The following is an 18190-nucleotide window of genomic DNA, read 5'->3' as shown; positions in this document are numbered from 1 at the left end:
CGAACCCGCCACCCTCAGCATGATCATGCTGAATACCCGTGCAATTACTGCCTCGGCTATATGGGCCCTTCAAGAAAAGAAAAGGTTACATTTTATTTGTACATGATTTCGTTATTTTTAAAACATTTTGGTTTTTTATAGTGCATTTTATATTTTTCGTGATCACAAAAACATTTTGCCGCACATTTTGGAACTTCTATCTCTCCTGTCGAAAGTGTTCGTTATGTTCTAAATAAGTTCCAGGTGCAACATGTTTATAACAATCAGAATCAATGTTTTGGTTGATTTGGTTTGTAAACGGTTGTAACTAAGATTCGTTGAAACAATCAGATTTTACTTCAGTTACAAATTGGTTTCGCAAGTTTCGACTAATGATGACGTTTGTTTTCATTTTGTTAGTTGTTATAAAACTGTTACACCTCAGTTTGGCATTAACAACAGGATTTTAATAGGTTTTAATTTTGTTTGTTTCATGAAAACTCAGTTGCAACATGTTTGCAACGATGATCATTTCCATTTTAGTTGCAGGTGCTACTTGGGCAACTTTGCCGAAGAATTTATGTAGCAATTATTGCGAATTTATATGCTTGGTTTCCATTTTTTCAATTTGAACCACCCTAATTTTACTGGACATTGGAAAGAGGGGCTTATCATTAGTGACAACATTGTAGAAAACTATATGTGTCTAAAACGTCAATTGAAGGCACTAAATGCATCTTTCCTCGTAAATGTGGGTCATGGACCAATGCAATGTGCACTAGAAGTAAAGCCATGCTGCCACTTGAAATTCTGGAATTCAACCAGAAGATTAATCCCATGATTTTAAGCATATCATCCATTGTGTTGTGCAACTATTCCATAAGAAAAAAATCTTCTGAATGACTTGCTGTCTCAGCATCATCCACTAAGCCGAAACAGCAGACAGCATGTCGCTCCTCAGATCCGAAACGGTTACATAAAAAGTCGTGTGCCTATTTGCCCAAATCCTCGTGTGGGTATAGTTTTTATTTTAATTTTCGATCCTCTACCTATCTTGCTGATTACCGCCGCAGCCCACACAGCGCTAAATGTTTGATTAGTTGAACTGCGACCATTGACATCGATTGGATCGTCGTCGAGTGGGGTTTTTTTTGTGATCAGGTTTTTCAAATGGAGCTATCCCAAAACAGCTGGGTTGAGGGGGACGGGGATAAATTAGCAAGCAAAGATTGGCAAAAAAAAATGATTGATATCATACCAATTTCAATTTCGTAGCAGATTTGGACTTCGGATTGATGAATAACCACAATGTTTTTAACCTATATACACACAGAATGCCACTTTATTCATAACAACCCTTTCCGTGTTGTAACGATGAGCAATGACATTCCTACTTATTGTATTTCACTTTTGTTCAACAGAAGTGCATATTTCACTCCTTTACAGAGAGGTACCTTATAGTTACAATTTGAATGATGTCATATACATTTTTTTTTCTTCAAGATTTCGATATCATTTTCCAGGAACATTCAAACATTAACACTGCGAGCACTAATTAAATAGGGCTGAAAAAGTTACACCTTATCAACAGATTAACAGTACAAATAAATAATACTAAGCAGTCCTTAAAACAGTTACAGGTTAAAATCTTCTCAGAACTCCCGTCTAAAAAATCTTATCATTTTTAATGTCTTTCCTTCCATCAGTAGATCATCAGTGAGAAAACCGGTGGTATCGTAAGCTAGCTAAAAACAAGAGATTTTTTAACCTATCGTCGCTCCATTTATCACATTAACCGGTGGAAAACCGAATTTCCTAGTTAGCCGGAAATCCCGAAAGTGTGCGCTATTCTAACTTTGTTTGTGTTTGCGTTAAAACCTGTCCCATACCGCCTAGACGTCTACTGGTTCCGATCAGTCGATCTTCTTGGTGTCACCGTTCCTCAAGAGCGTAGGCTCCGCAGATTCCTTCACAAATGACGTTCCATTCTCGTTCGACGCTAATTTTGTCGCAGAGCTGCTGGGTTTCTTCTTCAGTTTCAAGATTTCACTCGATATCGTGCAGTATGGGATCTCGAACAGAACAGTGAACGCCAAGGCTGCTACGTACGAGAGCACGGTGACCCCGACGGCCATCACCAGCTAAATGGAACGAAAAAGTGAGAAAAGAGATAACGGAAAGGTTTGTAAGCGTGATGTAAATTATCGTGTCGGTGTTAAAAAGGCATGGACCGTGGAATGGTTCGATGCACAGTGAGGAAAAATGCGATTACAATTGTATCGTTCAGTGGTGTAGTGTCTTTAAACAAATTGGTATAAAGTTAAACTGAAGAGAAAATGTTAGCAGATCTGCAAGAAACTATGTAATTTTGAGAAAATGTTCGAAACGGTTTTCCTGAGATTGTTTCAGGAGATTTCAGGAGCCTTTTTAGGACGATTTGTCAGGTTTTGATGACGTTTTAATGTAATTATGGGGAATTCAGAGGCATTTGAACAGCATTAAGGGGGTTTCAGGGACGTTTCCAGGAGCATTAGTGGAAATAAAGGGTCTTAGGAGCCTTTAAAAGGCGTTACAAGGAGATCGAGTGGCGTTTCAAGGCATTTAAGAGAACTAAGGGGATTTCAGGAACACTTCAAGGGAGTTTCTAGAGATTTTAGGGGCAATTGATAGCATTTCAGGGGCGTTTCAAGAGGTTTTAGGTGCGTTTCAGGGGTTTCTGGAGCCTATTGAAGGCGTCCAAACTGGTTTATGAGGCATTTCAAATTGGTTATGATGATTTCAAGGACGTTTTAATGGGATTACGAAAGTTTCAGTGGCGTTTAGAGGCATTTCAGGTTAGGGTTGTATCAGGGGATTTCAAGAACACCTTTAGGGGAGTGGACCTGGTGAGATGGTTAAAGCGCATATGCCTATCACGCCGAGGACCTGGGATCGAATCCCACTCTCGACAAACTCACAAAATGTGAGTTCTTCCTTCGGAAGGGAAGTAAAGCGTGGGTCCCGAGATGAACTAGCCCAGGGCTAAAAATCTCGTTAATACAGATAAAAAAAGAATACCTTTAAAACAAAGGCCATTTCAGGGACGTTTCAAAAGACATTGTGATCGGGTCTCTGAAAATCCTCTCAAACTTCCTGAAATGTCTCCAAAATCCCGCTGAACATACTCTATAACATATTTAGACAACTTATAATTTCGTTTAAACATATAAAAGTAGTTTTAGCCGAACTTTATTTATTTTTTCGAACATTGTGCCCCTGTAACACACACGAGACGCCTCCGTAACGCCTCTGAATTCCATCAAAAATGATCTGAAAGTTTTTGAAATGCCTCGAAAATTCCCATAAAACCCCCTGAGACCCCATGTAACGCACATGAGACCCTCCAAAACTCCCAAAAATGCCTGCGTTACGCCTCTGAATCCCGCAGAAAATGCTCTGAAACTTCCTGAAATGCCTACAAAATCCCCCTCAAACTCCCTCGGACCCCATGTAACGCACTTGAGATCCTCCGAAACCCCAAAAAACGCCTCTGATACGAGCTTGAATGCTCTTAGACTTCCTGAAATGCTTTCGGGGGTTTCGAAAGACCTATTCGGACCTCATATAACACACGTGAGACCCTTGGAAACCCCAAGGGCATAAAAAAGGCGCATACATTTAATGTGCCTAGAAATAACATGAATAAAAAGAGGTTTTAGTGTACAAATTTACACGTGAGAAATTCCTACACCAACTGGAAACAAAACACATGTAAATCCCGACCTTGTACCGCCATTTCGTACCCTATACACCTATACCCCCTTCGAATCATTTTTGTATTAACTCAGCAAATATCCTCAAACATCTGTGGAGCCTCGTAGCCGTGTGGTTAGGGTCAGTAAGCTTCTTGTCGCACCACCCTATGGGGTGAGAGTTCGATTCCCGCTCCGAAAGATGAAACTTTTCGTGAGAATAGTGTCTTCTCCATATCCACTGATGCATGCCCCGTATGTCCCTTGTCTAGTGTTTGATTTCATTCAGTATGTACTGCCTCTGGCTGAAGACGGTGTCCGCGTCTTCTTTTCAAACATCATTTCAATCCAACAAACCGTTATCGTGTAATAACTTTTTGAAGGAGGAAATTATACTGTCTGCTTACAACTGTAATTGACGAGTGTTTCGCTAGCTTAACGGCTCTTTCAGTCTTTAATAATCAGCTAAAACGCCTTTTGCGCCTACTGTCCTACAGTGTGTAGTAGGTGAAATACAAACCGAAACCCGACTCCTAAACTAGAGTCCGGCTTGTACGTATACTGGTACTAGGTGAAGATATGACGAAGCCACACCTCGAATTTTCAAGAGCACAAATCTGTTCATCGACACATATTGCCCATTTTACTGGCATTTCACCAGATTTGCTGGTATGTCTGAAACATAATAGAAAAACTTGTAATTAAAAGGCACGAAATGTTGCTAATTGACAAATTTGTTAAAAAAAATCGCGTTCTGGTGGGATTTAAACCAACGACTCCGTATTCGTTACCGGCGCTTTAACCAATTAAGCCACAAGTAATGACTCTGCGGAATAGAAAACCAAACCAACTCCGAAGCCACACCGTGAACACTCCTGTTTCACAAACTCATCTTTCTTTCAGCTTAGATGCCAATCCACAACACACTCCCGATTGTGCCCACTAATTTCAAATTTTAGCTCTCAATTTGTCAATTAGCAACATTTCGTGCCTTCTAATTACAAGTTTTTCCAGTACAGTATGCGGCAGGAAAAAATGTAAAAAGGTTTTTTCAACTTCAAACCTCATGTTTGTCCATTTGGCGTTAACCAATCTATGTTTCAACATTCCATGATCTCTAACAGGCTAATTTTATGAAAAGGAATTTAGAATGTTTACAAGACTGCGCCTGAAGCTAAAGACAATCAAAATTTTCAAACCACTGAAAAGTACACAGGTCGCTAAATTTTATGTCTGATAAAACATAATTTTTAATTTTCTCTATAATATCATCATATATATGTGTTTATTTCATCTGGTATGTAAAACTACATATCTCTGGATTGGTATGGCCTGGCTTTTCATCGAATTGAAGCTATTTTTTTACTACTCTAGCCATTTTGTCTTATGACCATTGGGCGCGCAGTTTATTGATATCAACTTTGTAGGCTTACATTATCACATGTTAAAAATCAAATATGTTCATTTTTATTTTGTAGTGCTAGAATATAGACGTTGACTGATACAGTGTCAAGACAGATACAGTCCTCGTAGAAACTCTAGGAGGAGTCCCCGCAGGAATTCCAGCAGGAATCTCCGAAGGAATTCAAAGACGAATCCCCGGAGGAACTCCATGAGGGATCCCCGAAGTCTAGGAGGAAACCCCGAAAAAAAATCTAGGAAAAATCCCCGAAGGAATACCAAAAGGAATCCTCGAAAGAAATCCATGAGAAGAAATTCCAGGAGAAAGCTTCTAAGAAAGTTCAGGGGAAACCCTGGAGGATGTCCAGGAGGAATCTCTGAAGAAATTACAGGAAAAAGCCTTGCAGGAATTCCTGGGGGAATTCTCGAATCTCCGGAGGATTTACAGACGGATCCTCGAGAGATTTTCAATGGAATTTCCCAACGAGAATCTTTCCGGGTAGGGGAAAGGATTTTCAGAAAGTATCCTTTAAAGAAATTCTAGAAAAATTCGAGAAGAAAATCCAGGAGGAATGCTTGTAGAAACTGCATGAAAGATCTCACAAGAATATCCTTGATATATGTCTGATTTTAATCCTAAGGAAATAATTGAAGGAACTCCTACAAGATTCTCTGAATTCCTCTGAATTCCTTAATGAACTTCTGGAGAAATCTCAGATGTTACTCCTGGAGGCATATGTGAGTCCTTCTGGAAAAATCTCAATCTTAATCTACATTCTGAAAGAATCCCAGGAGCTAACCATGGAAGAACTTCTGGAAGAATCCCTAAAGGAACTTCTCGAGGAATCCCCTGAGGATATCCTGAAGGAATCTTGAAGGGAACTCTTATGGGGCTGTTCATAAACCACGTAGACCAAAATTTGGCCATCTCAGACCCCCCCCTCTCCCCTCTCGTAGACTTTTGTCCATACAAAATTTTTGAAATTTGTATGGAGCGTAGACTTTGGCTAGACTCCCCCTCCCCCCAAAAAGTCTACGTGGTTTATGAACGGTCCCTATATAGAAATCCCTGAATAACCTTTTGGGGGAATTCCTAAATTCTGATAGAGTCATCCTCTGAAAGATCTCCTGGAGAGATTTCTGCAGGATCTGAAGAAATTCAAATTGTAAGAATCCCTGAAACTTGTGCAGGAATCTCTGAAGGAACTCCTGGACTAATTTATGCAAGAGCTCCTGTAGCAATTCCCAGAAACTCCTGGAGGAATCTCTGAAGGAACTTCTGTAAGGATAGCTGAGTGAACTCCTGTTGAAATAGCTTAGGACACTTCTAAAGAAAATCCTAATGAACACCTGGATGCATCCCTGAATCTCCTGGAGCTATTAGGCAGATCCCTAAACGAACTCCTAGAGAGGTCAACGTTGAAACTTCTGGAGCAGTCCTTGAAAGAACTCCTGTAAGAATCTCTGAAAAAGAGGCATCCTGAAGTAATTCCAAGAGGAATCCCCGAAAGAATTACAGGAGGAATTCTAGAAGGAATTCCCGTAGGAATCCTTGATGAATCTCCCGGAGTAATCCCTGAAGGATCTCCTTGAGCGATCTCTACAAACAGGAGAAATATCTTGTTGGAGTTCTAGAGTAATTTCTAAAGTATCTCCTGGAAGAACTGTTACCAGTTTTATTTTTCTGTTACATGTTCGATTTTAGCTTGTTAATATTCTACTAATTTTAATGTGCATTTATAGGGTTCTTCTATCACTCAGGATAAATATAGCCCTAGCAACCGGAGTGGTTGCATACATTAAGGTCATTTCTGGCGACAAATGACTGCAAGACAGGTAAACCGCTCCCTAGCAGGGACATCAAAATGCAGCCTCTTTCATTAAAACTCGATTCGGGATGGCCAATTAGGATTAGTTTTCCTAGACACAAATAAGCTATGAAAACAGAATAAATACTGTTAACAAAAATGGAATCTGCCAAACAAAACTGTTCCTGGATTGACTGATGGACCAAAACCAATAAATGAAACTTTGTCATCCTGTGATCGTAAATTGTTATTCCTTTGAGGATAACTGGCCACTTTTATGTTTTGTGTTGTAAATGTGAATTCGTGTAGTTATATTTTAATGTGCATTTGAAATGTTCTATTTATTTTTCGTAATGAAAAATAAAATAGAGCATTTATAGGGTTCCATCATTGTTTGTCCGTAATTTGGCACCCAACGCGGGCCATTGATTATTATTATATATTTTTTTATTTGTAACAATGGCGCCCAACGCGGGCCATTGATTATAATATTTTTTTTTATTTGTAACAGAACCTCTGAAGAAACTCTTGGACTAATTTCCACAGAAACTCCTGCATGAATTCCTGCAGGAACTTTAGAAGGAATCCTCGAAGGAACTCTTAGGCTAATCTCTGAAGTACATCTTCTTCTAGATGAATCTATGATATATCTGCCGGAAGCATCCCTGAAGAATTGTCTGGAGGTTCCATGGAAGAATCTCTGAAGAAACTTTTGGAGAGATGTGAAAGATGTGAAATCTAATGAAACAAAAAAGATCTAAGAGTTTCGTATTTGAATGGACTCCCTGAATTTACATTTGTGTTTCTTCAGAAGTTCTCAACAAGAGTCTTCTGCAGAGTTTGTCTAAAACAATAGAAAGGAAAAAAATAGACAGACCGAACATTCCTTTCGAATTTGCTTGAAAATTCTTTCATCCTTCAAAAATTTACACTGAAGTTACTTTGGAAGTTTTTCCACGGATTTCACCAGAAATTACCACAGCAACTTCCAATTTCGCCAGAAATTCCATTGAGGATTCCTCCGGAAGTTTCACAAAGAGTAGTGTAAGAATGTTTTGCATGAGTTTCTGCAAAAAAATCCTCCAGGGAGTTCTTCAGAAAATCCATCAGAGATTTCCCCTGCTTCTAACGAGATTTTTCTAGATTATTTCTGATTTTTTTTCCGGAAATTCTTTTAAGCATTGTTACAAGCGTTCTTTAAAGGATTTATTCCAAACTTTCTCCGGGGAATTTGTTTCAGGAATTGTTTTTATGTAAATATGAATTTCTGTCAGAAAATCTTCCTGAGATTTCTTTAGGAATTCCTCCAGGGAGTCCTAAAAAATTGTGAAATCCATTCGGTAATTTTCTGCAGTGATTTCTATGGAAACTTCCCTAGGGGTTCCTTCACAAATTTTTCGAGGGATTTTTTCTAAAAACCTTCCATGGCTTTTATAATAAATTTGACTAATAATTTCTTCAGAAATATAGTGTAGAATTAGCTTGAGTTAAAATATACAAAAATAAAAATATAAAAAAAATCGCGGGGGGGGGGGGGGTTGAAAAGTCACAAAAAAATGACCACGTGGTTTATGGACAGCCCCTTAGATTATTAGGAAATTTCCCAAGATTTCTTCACATTCCTTTAGAACCCAAAGTTTAGATATTCCTTCAAAACATTTCTGTTCCAGAAATTGCTTCAAGGATTACTTATGAAAGTCTTGGAAAATCCTCCAAAGATGCGTTCAAAAATTTTTCTACAGATACTTTGAGAGATTCTCAAAAGGATTCTTACGGAAAGGCTGGAAGACATTCTTGCAGAGATTCCTGCAGAAATGCACAAAGAGATTTCAGCAGATATTCTGCCGTGTATTACCCTATGTATTTTTTCTAAAATTCCTCCAGAATTTTCTCCAAGCGTTCCTCTACGAATTAATCTATGGATTCCTCCGGGAGTTCATTAAAAGGAATGTTCAGGATTCTTCATCGGTGATTTCTACAGGATTTTTTTTTCAAATTTTTTTAAGAGGTTTTGATAGATATTCCACCAGGGGTCTCCAGGAGTTTCTTCATGTATTCCTTCTAGTATTTCTTTAGCAAATCCATCTATGGATTCTTAAAATATTCATGTTTTTTTTCAGAAATTTTATCAAGAATTCATTCAGTATTTTCTTCAGATTTTTATTTAATTCCTTCTGATTTTTTTTCAGCGATATTTTCGGAAGTACCTTTAGATACTTCTTCAATATTCCTAGAATTACTTCAGAACTTTCAGCAGGGATTTATTTAAAAGTTGTTCCACGAATTGCATCAGAAGTTGTTCCAGCATTTCATTCAGAGATTCCCCCAGGAATTTATTCATGCGAATGTACCCAGAGGTTCATTGCGGCGCAGCTTCAACAACAAAATCAACGAAAAATATATCAGTGAAGGGGTGCTGAAATCGGGGAACCTTGATCAACTAGCTCTGAGTTTAACATTTACAGCACTGGAAATAACTTCACACATTTTGTCAGTAATCTGCCGAAGCATTACAATGGCCTTTTTATGGAATTTGCTACAAGTTTTGCAATTCAATCAGCTGAGTGCACGCCAAGATAGTATAAGCCAAGCTACCAAAAATATCGGTATACAACTCTCGGTGAAGAAGTCATAAGAAATATTTAAAGAAATTTGTGAAAAAAAAATATCGCCAGAGAATTACCCCATAGACTTCGCTAATCGTGATCATCGACAAAACGAGAGATATTTATACAAAATGAAGTCCGACAGGGAAGTATGAGATTAAGGTATCGTCGTTGGGGGTGACAATGGGTAAGAGGGGCGAGATTGGGTCAAAATGTTATCTGAAATATCTCATCAAAGTTAATCATTTAAAGCTTTATCGGTCATTTTCTACTCAGAGTGTGAGGGAGTATTGATCAAAGTGGATAATGAAATGACAGATATGATAGTATTCGTTAGGTGGCGAACAAGTGTTAACATTATGCATGAAGGCCATGTATTGAACAAATACATCAAATGAGTGAAACTTCTGGTTCGGCCAATGACCATTTTGTATGGACAAATAAAAAATTTTGTATGGACTAATGACCACGCGGGGGGGGGGGGATGTTGGAAAGTCCCGAAAAAATGACCACGTGGTTTATGGACAGCCCCTATAAGTTTTACGACATGTTAAATCGCTTTTTCCCACTGTGCATAAATAAACAAAAATATAAGAAACCAAACAGAGCACAATTACCGTTGGAATGGGATCTGCATTGGCGCTGCCATCAGAAAGCCCGAACACGGCGGTGATAATTAGCGGGTTGAGAAGGTAGATGCCGTAGGTCAACTTGTTGGTGTGGATGAAGAATTTCGACGATAAGAATCGGGTCACCATATCTGTGAAGTGGAACGACGAAAAAATAAAAAATAAAAATCAGATAAAAATCAAATTAGTCCAAAATGTAGCTCAACTGACGACCAGTCAGTCCATGATTACCCGCAATTTCATCTCCCGAAAGCGATCATTACTTACTCGAATAGCCGGTCGAGGTGGCAATAATGGTCCAGCAGGCAGCCCAAGCCACGAACAGCCGAACCATAACCATCACGGTCGATGCCAACGGGTACGGGAAATTGCGCTTGAAGGTCGAATGCATACTGATGAATACCGCCAGGCAGGCCAGGATCCAGTACTTGCGGTATTGTTTCTGCACAAGAGAAAAAAAGAAAGAAAACGATTGAAAGTGGTCGTTCAACGACTCGCCGGCTGCACCGTTGACGAAAGGACCTACCTCATTGAGTTGCAGATTGCCACGAGCCGCCGCCAGAAGCCAACCGAAGTACACACCCACCACGTAGGGTGACATGCGAGCCCAGGGAGCCACGTACAGAGCGCTGCCCGTGTTGTACAGCACGTCGTACGATGGAACAAAGTGATACATCAGCGTGATGGCCATGTTGAACACGAACGTTGCTGCCGCGAACAGGGCGTAGATCGATTTTCCCAGCTTAGCATTTCTGTCAGAAAGTGAATTAATCATAACTTGGTAAAGTAAAGTACTTTTTTTTTAAAAGAACGTAATTTTGCATAACCCAGCATCACAACATTCAACATTGAGAAACCTAGATGATGATACCAGGGGTTCGCATATCCTGTGTGCTGTTCCAAAAGCATACGTACTTGGCGTAGACGAAAAGCAACCCGACGGAGATCATGTAGTACTGCATCTCGCAGGCCAACGACCAGGTCCAATTCAGGCAGAGATCGTCGATGTCGAACAGATTCTGGATGTAGAGCACGTTGCGCCACCAGTACTGCTGGCAGCGGAGATCACTGCGCTCGTGCACCCAGAACTTGGACTTGTCCACGACGTAGCTGGTCATCAACTCGCCGATCACGGTGATCATCAGGTACAGCGGTGAGAGTCTGGAACGAAACGTATGTTGTTGAATTAGTAGAATAGTTCGACGCACCGCGGCGCTCATTGATGGTACCTCAGATATCGGTGAAGAAGCATTTTTCCATACAACTTCCCATTCTGCCACAGCCCATTGGATTTGACCTCCTGGATTTTGCTGCGGTTCCGCACGAAGTTGTACGTCACCAGGAAGCCACTGATGGCGAAGAAGACATCCACCAGCAGTGGGGCGTTGCTGATCACCTGGTAGCGTACCTGCTCGGCATAGTGGAACATGAGGGCCGAGTTTTGAATGGTGAAAAACGTGTACCACTGCATGTGGAAGCACAAGATCAAGAAGCAGCAGATGGACCTAGAGCAGCGGCGGCGGGGAAAGGTGTTTTGATTCCGCAGGGGAAGTTGTTGAGAAAATATGGAATTGAAGGGGAGATAAAAAATATTACGTCACATTTAAAATCCGGTGCTTGTTTTTGTTTTGCTCGTTTTCGCAATGATTTTGGCAGATGAATGAGGCGTCGATATGAATGTTCTTTAGAAAAGCAACAAACTACAATAGTACATGAAATTATGTATTTGAATTATTACAAACAAAATTTTAATATTGTGCCGGATCGTGAAATAAAATGTGAATGACACTGTTTTAATTGATAGGAGCTAAAAAAGTAAAAACCTGTATCGATGACTATTTTTATCTTTATTCCAAAGAGTAAACAACTAACAGTGTATACATATTTATTGAACGAATAAACAGCCTAAGCAACGTAGGGAATTAAAAAAAAAAGATAATGAAACCTGAAACGTCAAGAAATTCTTGAAAGTTTCTTGGAACCAGTGTTGCGAAATGTCAGTATCAACCGACATTTAAAGCTGAAATTGAGAATGGTAACCACTCATTATTCCATTTACTATAGGAATATCAATTGAGTAGCCTCTGATCATTCAATTGACATCACTTCCAGCCTTAGTCAAGGCACATATCGTTCAATTGAGCTCCAGCTAGGAAGCAAAATGTGTGGTGTTGTAGGTTTAAAAATTTTACCAACAGTCGATAAAAATTGACCCGACTTTGACCCGATAGTCGATATTTTTTCAGCCTGGCGGAATTTTGCAGGGTTCTTCGTGTTCCGTGCCCAGTTACTCATTTGAGTGACAATGTATTCAATTGACAAGGATTCGCTTTTCATTTGATAGGTGCTCTGATTGAATGAAATCGTTTTGAACATGAATGAAGGAAAAACGATTGAAAAGATTGGTTGGTTAGTGTTGGGATGTGTTTTCGCAACATTGCTTGAAACCTCCTCAAATAACCTACACAACCCCGGAAAGCCTTTCAAACTCCCTGAGGCTAATTGAAATTCTTTGAAACTCTCCAGAAACTTCCTGAAACTGCTTTATAATGCACTGAAAACCAATAAAGCCCCTTCAAACTTATTATTATTAGCTTTATTAGGGAGATTTTCAGCCCGAGGCTGGTTCATCTCCACCCTTCAAATTTATTAAAACCCTGCTGAAAGCTCGTTGAAACTCCTTGGAGAACCCCTAAAGAATTCAAATCCTCATTGAAACTAACTTCAACCCATTCAAACACCCTGACCTTGTAAAACCCACTGAAATTCCTTGAAATCTCCTCAAAACCCCTAAAATCTTCTAAAACAATCACCCAACCAATCTGAAACTATCCTCAAACTCCTCTGAATTCCACCTGAACTCTCTTCTAACTACCATGAAGTCCCATGAAACCCCTCTGAGATACCCTGTAATGATGACCAATTTTTTTCAATAGGTTTTGAGTACCGTTATAAAACTAATTGACTTAATGGTGCTATTTACAACCTTCTCCTGACTTCTTTTGTTTTGAGAGCTCCTTCACATCTACATAAACGCGAAAGAGGGCATAACACTTTTTATATTACATGTCATCCATCACGATGACCAACGATAATCATCATTATCAAGTCAACAAACCTGAGATCGAAGTAGGTACTTTATCTATTTTTGTATAGCAAAATCAAAAAGAGTTTACTTATTCCACGTCAAGTTACTCCCGAAAATCCTTGAAAATCCCCTGAAATCCTCCTCCATGACCTTAAGAAACCTCCTTTCAACCGTTTTAAAACCCGTGTGAGATCATCTAAATCTCTGAAACCTTTTGAAACACCCTGCAATATCCCGAACCCCACTTATTCAAACTCACTGAACCCTCCAAATGCTACCAAACCCTCTGAAGCATCTCTGAAATCCATGAGGAACCCTACTGAAAGTCAACTAGAAGCTACTTGATTCCTCCATGATACGCCGTCAGCCCCGTGAACCCTCTGATGAGCACCTGAAGTCAAGCCCGTGCATAAGGGGGGGAGGTGGTTTTTGATAAAACACTTCCCATTACCGACGCTCCATACACTGTAAAAACCCCCAAAACACGTCTGAAATTCTCCCCAAATCCCTGATTTTCTCATACCCCCACTGAAGGAAATCCTAAAACCAGCTGAAACTTCCCTGAACACCTCACCAAAATTCCTAAACAAATCCTGTTGAAGCTTCGACGGAACTGCCTGGACCCACTTAAGACCTCTTCAGCATATTCTTCGGTCCGTTTCATCCCCTCCCTTTGACTTTCCTTGACTTACTTCATTCAACTCTTCTGAAACACCCCGCTCCCAATCTTAAATTAGCATTGGAAGTTCCTGGAGCGTTCCATTAGAGGGGAGAAATTAGTTTTATGTTTTAAATTTTGGGGGTATTGCAATAGTTAAGGGGGTTTTAGAGAGATTTAATGAAAAGAGTCTAAGAGTTACGGAGGATGTTACGCCAAGAAGAAGAAAAAGAAGTCTAAGAGTGTTTTAAAGAGATGTGAGAAGGAACAATGAAAGGATTTCAATGGGATTAGAGCAGTGGTTCACTGGATTTCTGGGTTCACAAGACTGCAGAGGGACTCAGGGAGCAAGAAAAGTTTCAAGATAATTGAAAGGGAAGACTAGAGCTATTCTAAGCTGTTAAAAGAAGGCCAATGGGAATTAAAGGAGTTAGGCAGAAGCTCAAAGGGAGCCAAAAATGCTGATTAATCGAAGGATGTTGCGAAGTTTTCCAATACCTTTCTTGGGGACTTTGTTTAACCATGGTTCTCAAAGAGGTAAATCAGCTCATTGGAGTTAGGGATTTGACAATCTCAAGGGTTTTATGAGATTTATATAAAGAAAAAAGACGGTACCACGCTTTAAACCTTTCTGCGACTCCCTTTTGTCCACTTACAATAACGTTCTTTATTTGCCTAAAAGAGTTCTTATAGAAGCTCTTAGAGAAATTTCTTGAGAAACTCCTAAAGAAATTCTCGAGGGAACTCCCAAAGGAATCCTGAGAGAACTTTTAGAGAAATTCCCGAAACTCCTAGAATAATTTCCGTAGCTTTTTTTTTAGTTTTTATTTATGTGTATTTTAACTTAGATGCTAATTTTACACTCATTTCCGTAGCAAATTTCCACTATTCCCAGAGGAATTCCTAGTTGAACTTCAGGATAAAACTTCTAAGGATATTTCCGGATAATCTCCTAAAGAACTTTCCGGAAGAACTCTTAGATGAATTCTTCAAGAACTCCTAGAGGGATTCCCGGAGGAATTCCTAGAGGAATTCCATGAGAAACTCCTAGAAAAATTCTCGAAAGAACCCCTAGAGGAAATCCTGAAAGGAATTCCCGAAAGAGTTCATAGATGAATTTTCGAAAGAACTCGTACAGAAATTCCCTGAGGAAACTCCTGCAAGTCCGGGAGGAATGTATAGAAGAATTTTTAGAAGAACTTATTGAAGAATTTCCAGAGGAACTCCATACTAAATTCCCACAATTCCCAGAGGAACTTGTAGAAGAATTTCCAGAGGAACTCGTACAGGAATTCCTAGCTGAATTCCCGGAGAAATGTCTAAAGGAATTCTCGTAAAAGCAGAGGAAAGAGTTCTTAGAGGAATTCTTCAAGAACTCCTAGAAGAATTCTCAGATAAGTTCCAGAGGAATTCCTGTAGAAACTCTTAAAGGAAATCCAGGAGAAACTCCTAGGGAAATTCTCGAAGGAACTTCTAGAGAAATTCCCGGAAAAACTCCTAGAGAAATTGCCAGAGGAATCCAAAGAGGAATTCCTGTAGAATCTCTTGGAGGAATTCGTGAAGAAACTCCTAGAGAAATTCTCAAAGAAACTTCTAGAGGAACTCCTGGAAGAGCTGCAAGAGAAATTCCTGGAAGAATTCTTAGAGAGATTTCCGAAGAAACACCTTGAGTAGTTCCCGTAGGAAACTCCCGCAAATACCAGAGGAAGCAATAGAAGAATTATTTATGGAGGAACTCCTAAAGAAATTCTCGGAGGAATTCCTAGCTGAATTCCCGGAGAAACTTCTAAAGCAATTCCCCAAGAACCTCCTTAAGGAATTTCCGGAAGAACTCCAAGAGAAAAAGCCAGAGAAACTCCTAGAGAAATTCTCGAAAAAAATCCTAGAGGAAACCTGGAAGAACTTATAGAGCGATTTCCAGAAGAACTCGTACAGAAATCCTTCTCGGAGGAAACCCCCGCAATTCACAGAGGAATTCATAAAAGAATTTCCAAAGGACATCCTAAAGAAATTCTCGGAGGAATTCCTAGCTGAAACTTCTAGAAGTACAGTATGCGGCAGGAAAAAATGCGAAAGTGTTTTTCAACTTCAAACCTCATTTTCGTCCATTTGACGTTAACCAATCTATGTTTCAACGTTCCATGATCTCTAATAGGCTAGTTTTCTGAAAAGTTAATTAAAAAATTTCCCATTTTGGTCACTAACCTTTTCAGGGTGGAGCCTGAATCTGAAGACAATCAAAATTTTCAAACCGCAGAAAAGCACACAGGTCGCTAAATTTCGTATCTGATAAAACAAAATTTTGGATTTTCTCTACAATATCATCAAATATATGTACTTATTTCATCTAGTATGTGAAACAACATGTCTCTGGATCAGTGTGGTCTGGTTGTTCATCGAATTTAAGCTAATTTTTTTACTGTTATAGTTAATTTGTTTAATGACCATTGGGCGCGCAGTTTATTGATACCCGCTTATTAGGCTTACATTATTACATGTTAAACTTCAAATACGATCATTTTTATTTTGGACAGCTAGAATATAGACATTGACTGATACACTGTTATGAAAAAATAGTCATATATATCCAATATTTAGCGTGTAATAGTGCCTTGAACTTTTCGCATTTTTTCCTGCCGCACCCTGTATTCTCGGTGAAACTCCTTAAGGAAATCCCAGAAGAACTCCTCGAGAAATTCACGAAGGTATTATTTAAGGAATTCCCGGATGAACTCCTAGAGGAAATGCCGGATGAACTTCTAGAGGAATCCCCGGAAGAATTCATAGAAGAATTTTCAATATTCCCCGAGGAAAGTCCTTGTGGACTATCCCGGAGGAACTTTTAGAAGAATTTCCAGAGAAACTCGTGGAGGTATTCCTACCTGAATTTCCGGAGAAACTTCTAAAGAAATTTCCAGATAATCTCCTTAAGAAATTCCAGAGGAATCCAGAAAATCCAGAATTTCAGAAAATCCAAAAGGAATTCTCAGAGAAACTCCTAGAGGAATTTCTGTAGAAACTCATAAAAAGTTCTCGAAGTAATTCCTGGAAGAACTCCTAGAGAGATTTCCGGAGGAACTTTCGCAAATCCTAGAGGGATTAATAGAAGAGTTCGAATGAGTGTAATCAGTTTCGTACCTTTTGATTCCGCCCTAATTGCTTATCCTTTGACAGATACGCGTATTTCGACTACCACTTGTAATCTTCCTCAGTGTCAGTTATCCACTGGATAACAGATACGCGTATCTGTCAAAGGATAATCAATTAGGGAGGAATTAAAAGGTACGAAACTGATTGCACTTATTCGAAGAGGGTATTCTGCTTAGAGGGTACGAAAAGTCGCTACAAGAGAATAGAAGAATTGATAGAGGAACTTCTAAAGAAATTCTCGTAGGAATTCCTAGCTGAATTTCCAGTGAAACTTCTAAAGAAATTTCCCAGGAAACTCCTTAAGGATTTCCCGGAAGAACTCCTTGAGAAATAGCCGGAGAAACTCTTAGAGGAGTTCCCAGATAAATTCCTAAAGAAATTCCTGGAAGAATTCCAGAGAAGTTTATAGAAGACTTTAAAAAGGACCTCCTAGAAAAATTCTCGGAGGAATTCCCAGCTGAACCTCCTAGAGGACTTTCCGGATAAACTTCTTAAGGAATTCCAGGAATTCCCAGAGGTAATCTTTAGGGAATTTCCGGACAAACTTCCGGAGGAACTCCGACTAGAACTCCCGGAGAAACTCCCAGAGGAATTTCCGAAAGAACTCGTACAGGAATTCCCTGAGGAAACTCCCGAAATTCTCGGAGGAACTTATAAAAGAATTTTCAGAAAAACTTCTAGAAAAGTTTCCAGATGAACTCCTAGAAAAATTTCCGAAGAAACTTCTAGTAAAATTTCCGGAAGAACTCCTAGAAGGATTGTCGGAAGAACTCGCACAGGAATTTTCGGAGGAAACTCCCGCAATCCCCAGAGGAAACTTTAGAAGAATTCCCAGAGGAATTCTTGGAGAAACTGCTAGAGGTCTCTGTAGAAACTCCTAGAGATTTTTTAGGAGATTTCCCAAAAAAAATTTTTTTTTTTGAAATATCTACTTGAATTTTTGTGAATCTCGTGAACACTATCAAACACCCGAAACTGCAAGTTTTATTTTCGGAATCCCTAGATTCTTTCTAAAACCATGAGCTATATTCAGGAATTATAATTCTATAGATTTATTTCAGAGGACAAACACTCTTACTTTCAAAACATAGTTGATAAGACATGCGTAATTCAGAATTTAAAACAAACACAAACTGAGCG

At 39.3% G+C, this 18190-nt stretch overlaps 1 protein-coding gene across 1 annotated transcript in view; it reads right to left on the bottom strand.

Moving 5' to 3' along the window:
• Positions 1–1275: 1275 nt before the first annotated feature.
• LOC109423346 (nose resistant to fluoxetine protein 6) overlaps positions 1276–18190 on the bottom strand; it is an 81724-nt gene continuing 64809 nt past the window's right edge. The window contains exons 5-10 of the mRNA XM_019698299.3: positions 11384–11659; positions 11070–11315; positions 10681–10906; positions 10422–10596; positions 10143–10285; positions 1276–2120 (exon numbers count right to left, since the gene is read on the bottom strand). Of these exons, the coding sequence (XP_019553844.3) occupies positions 1893–2120; positions 10143–10285; positions 10422–10596; positions 10681–10906; positions 11070–11315; positions 11384–11659 (1294 nt within the window). The 3' untranslated portion in view covers positions 1276–1892. The remainder of the gene's footprint in view (positions 2121–10142; positions 10286–10421; positions 10597–10680; positions 10907–11069; positions 11316–11383; positions 11660–18190) is intronic.

Source organism: Aedes albopictus, chromosome 2, assembly GCF_035046485.1.
Source record: "Aedes albopictus strain Foshan chromosome 2, AalbF5, whole genome shotgun sequence".
In the NCBI taxonomy this organism is placed as follows: Eukaryota; Metazoa; Arthropoda; class Insecta; order Diptera; family Culicidae; genus Aedes; species Aedes albopictus.
The sequence above is the reverse complement of the archived record's forward strand: the minus strand, read 5'-3'. Positions and strand labels throughout refer to the sequence as shown.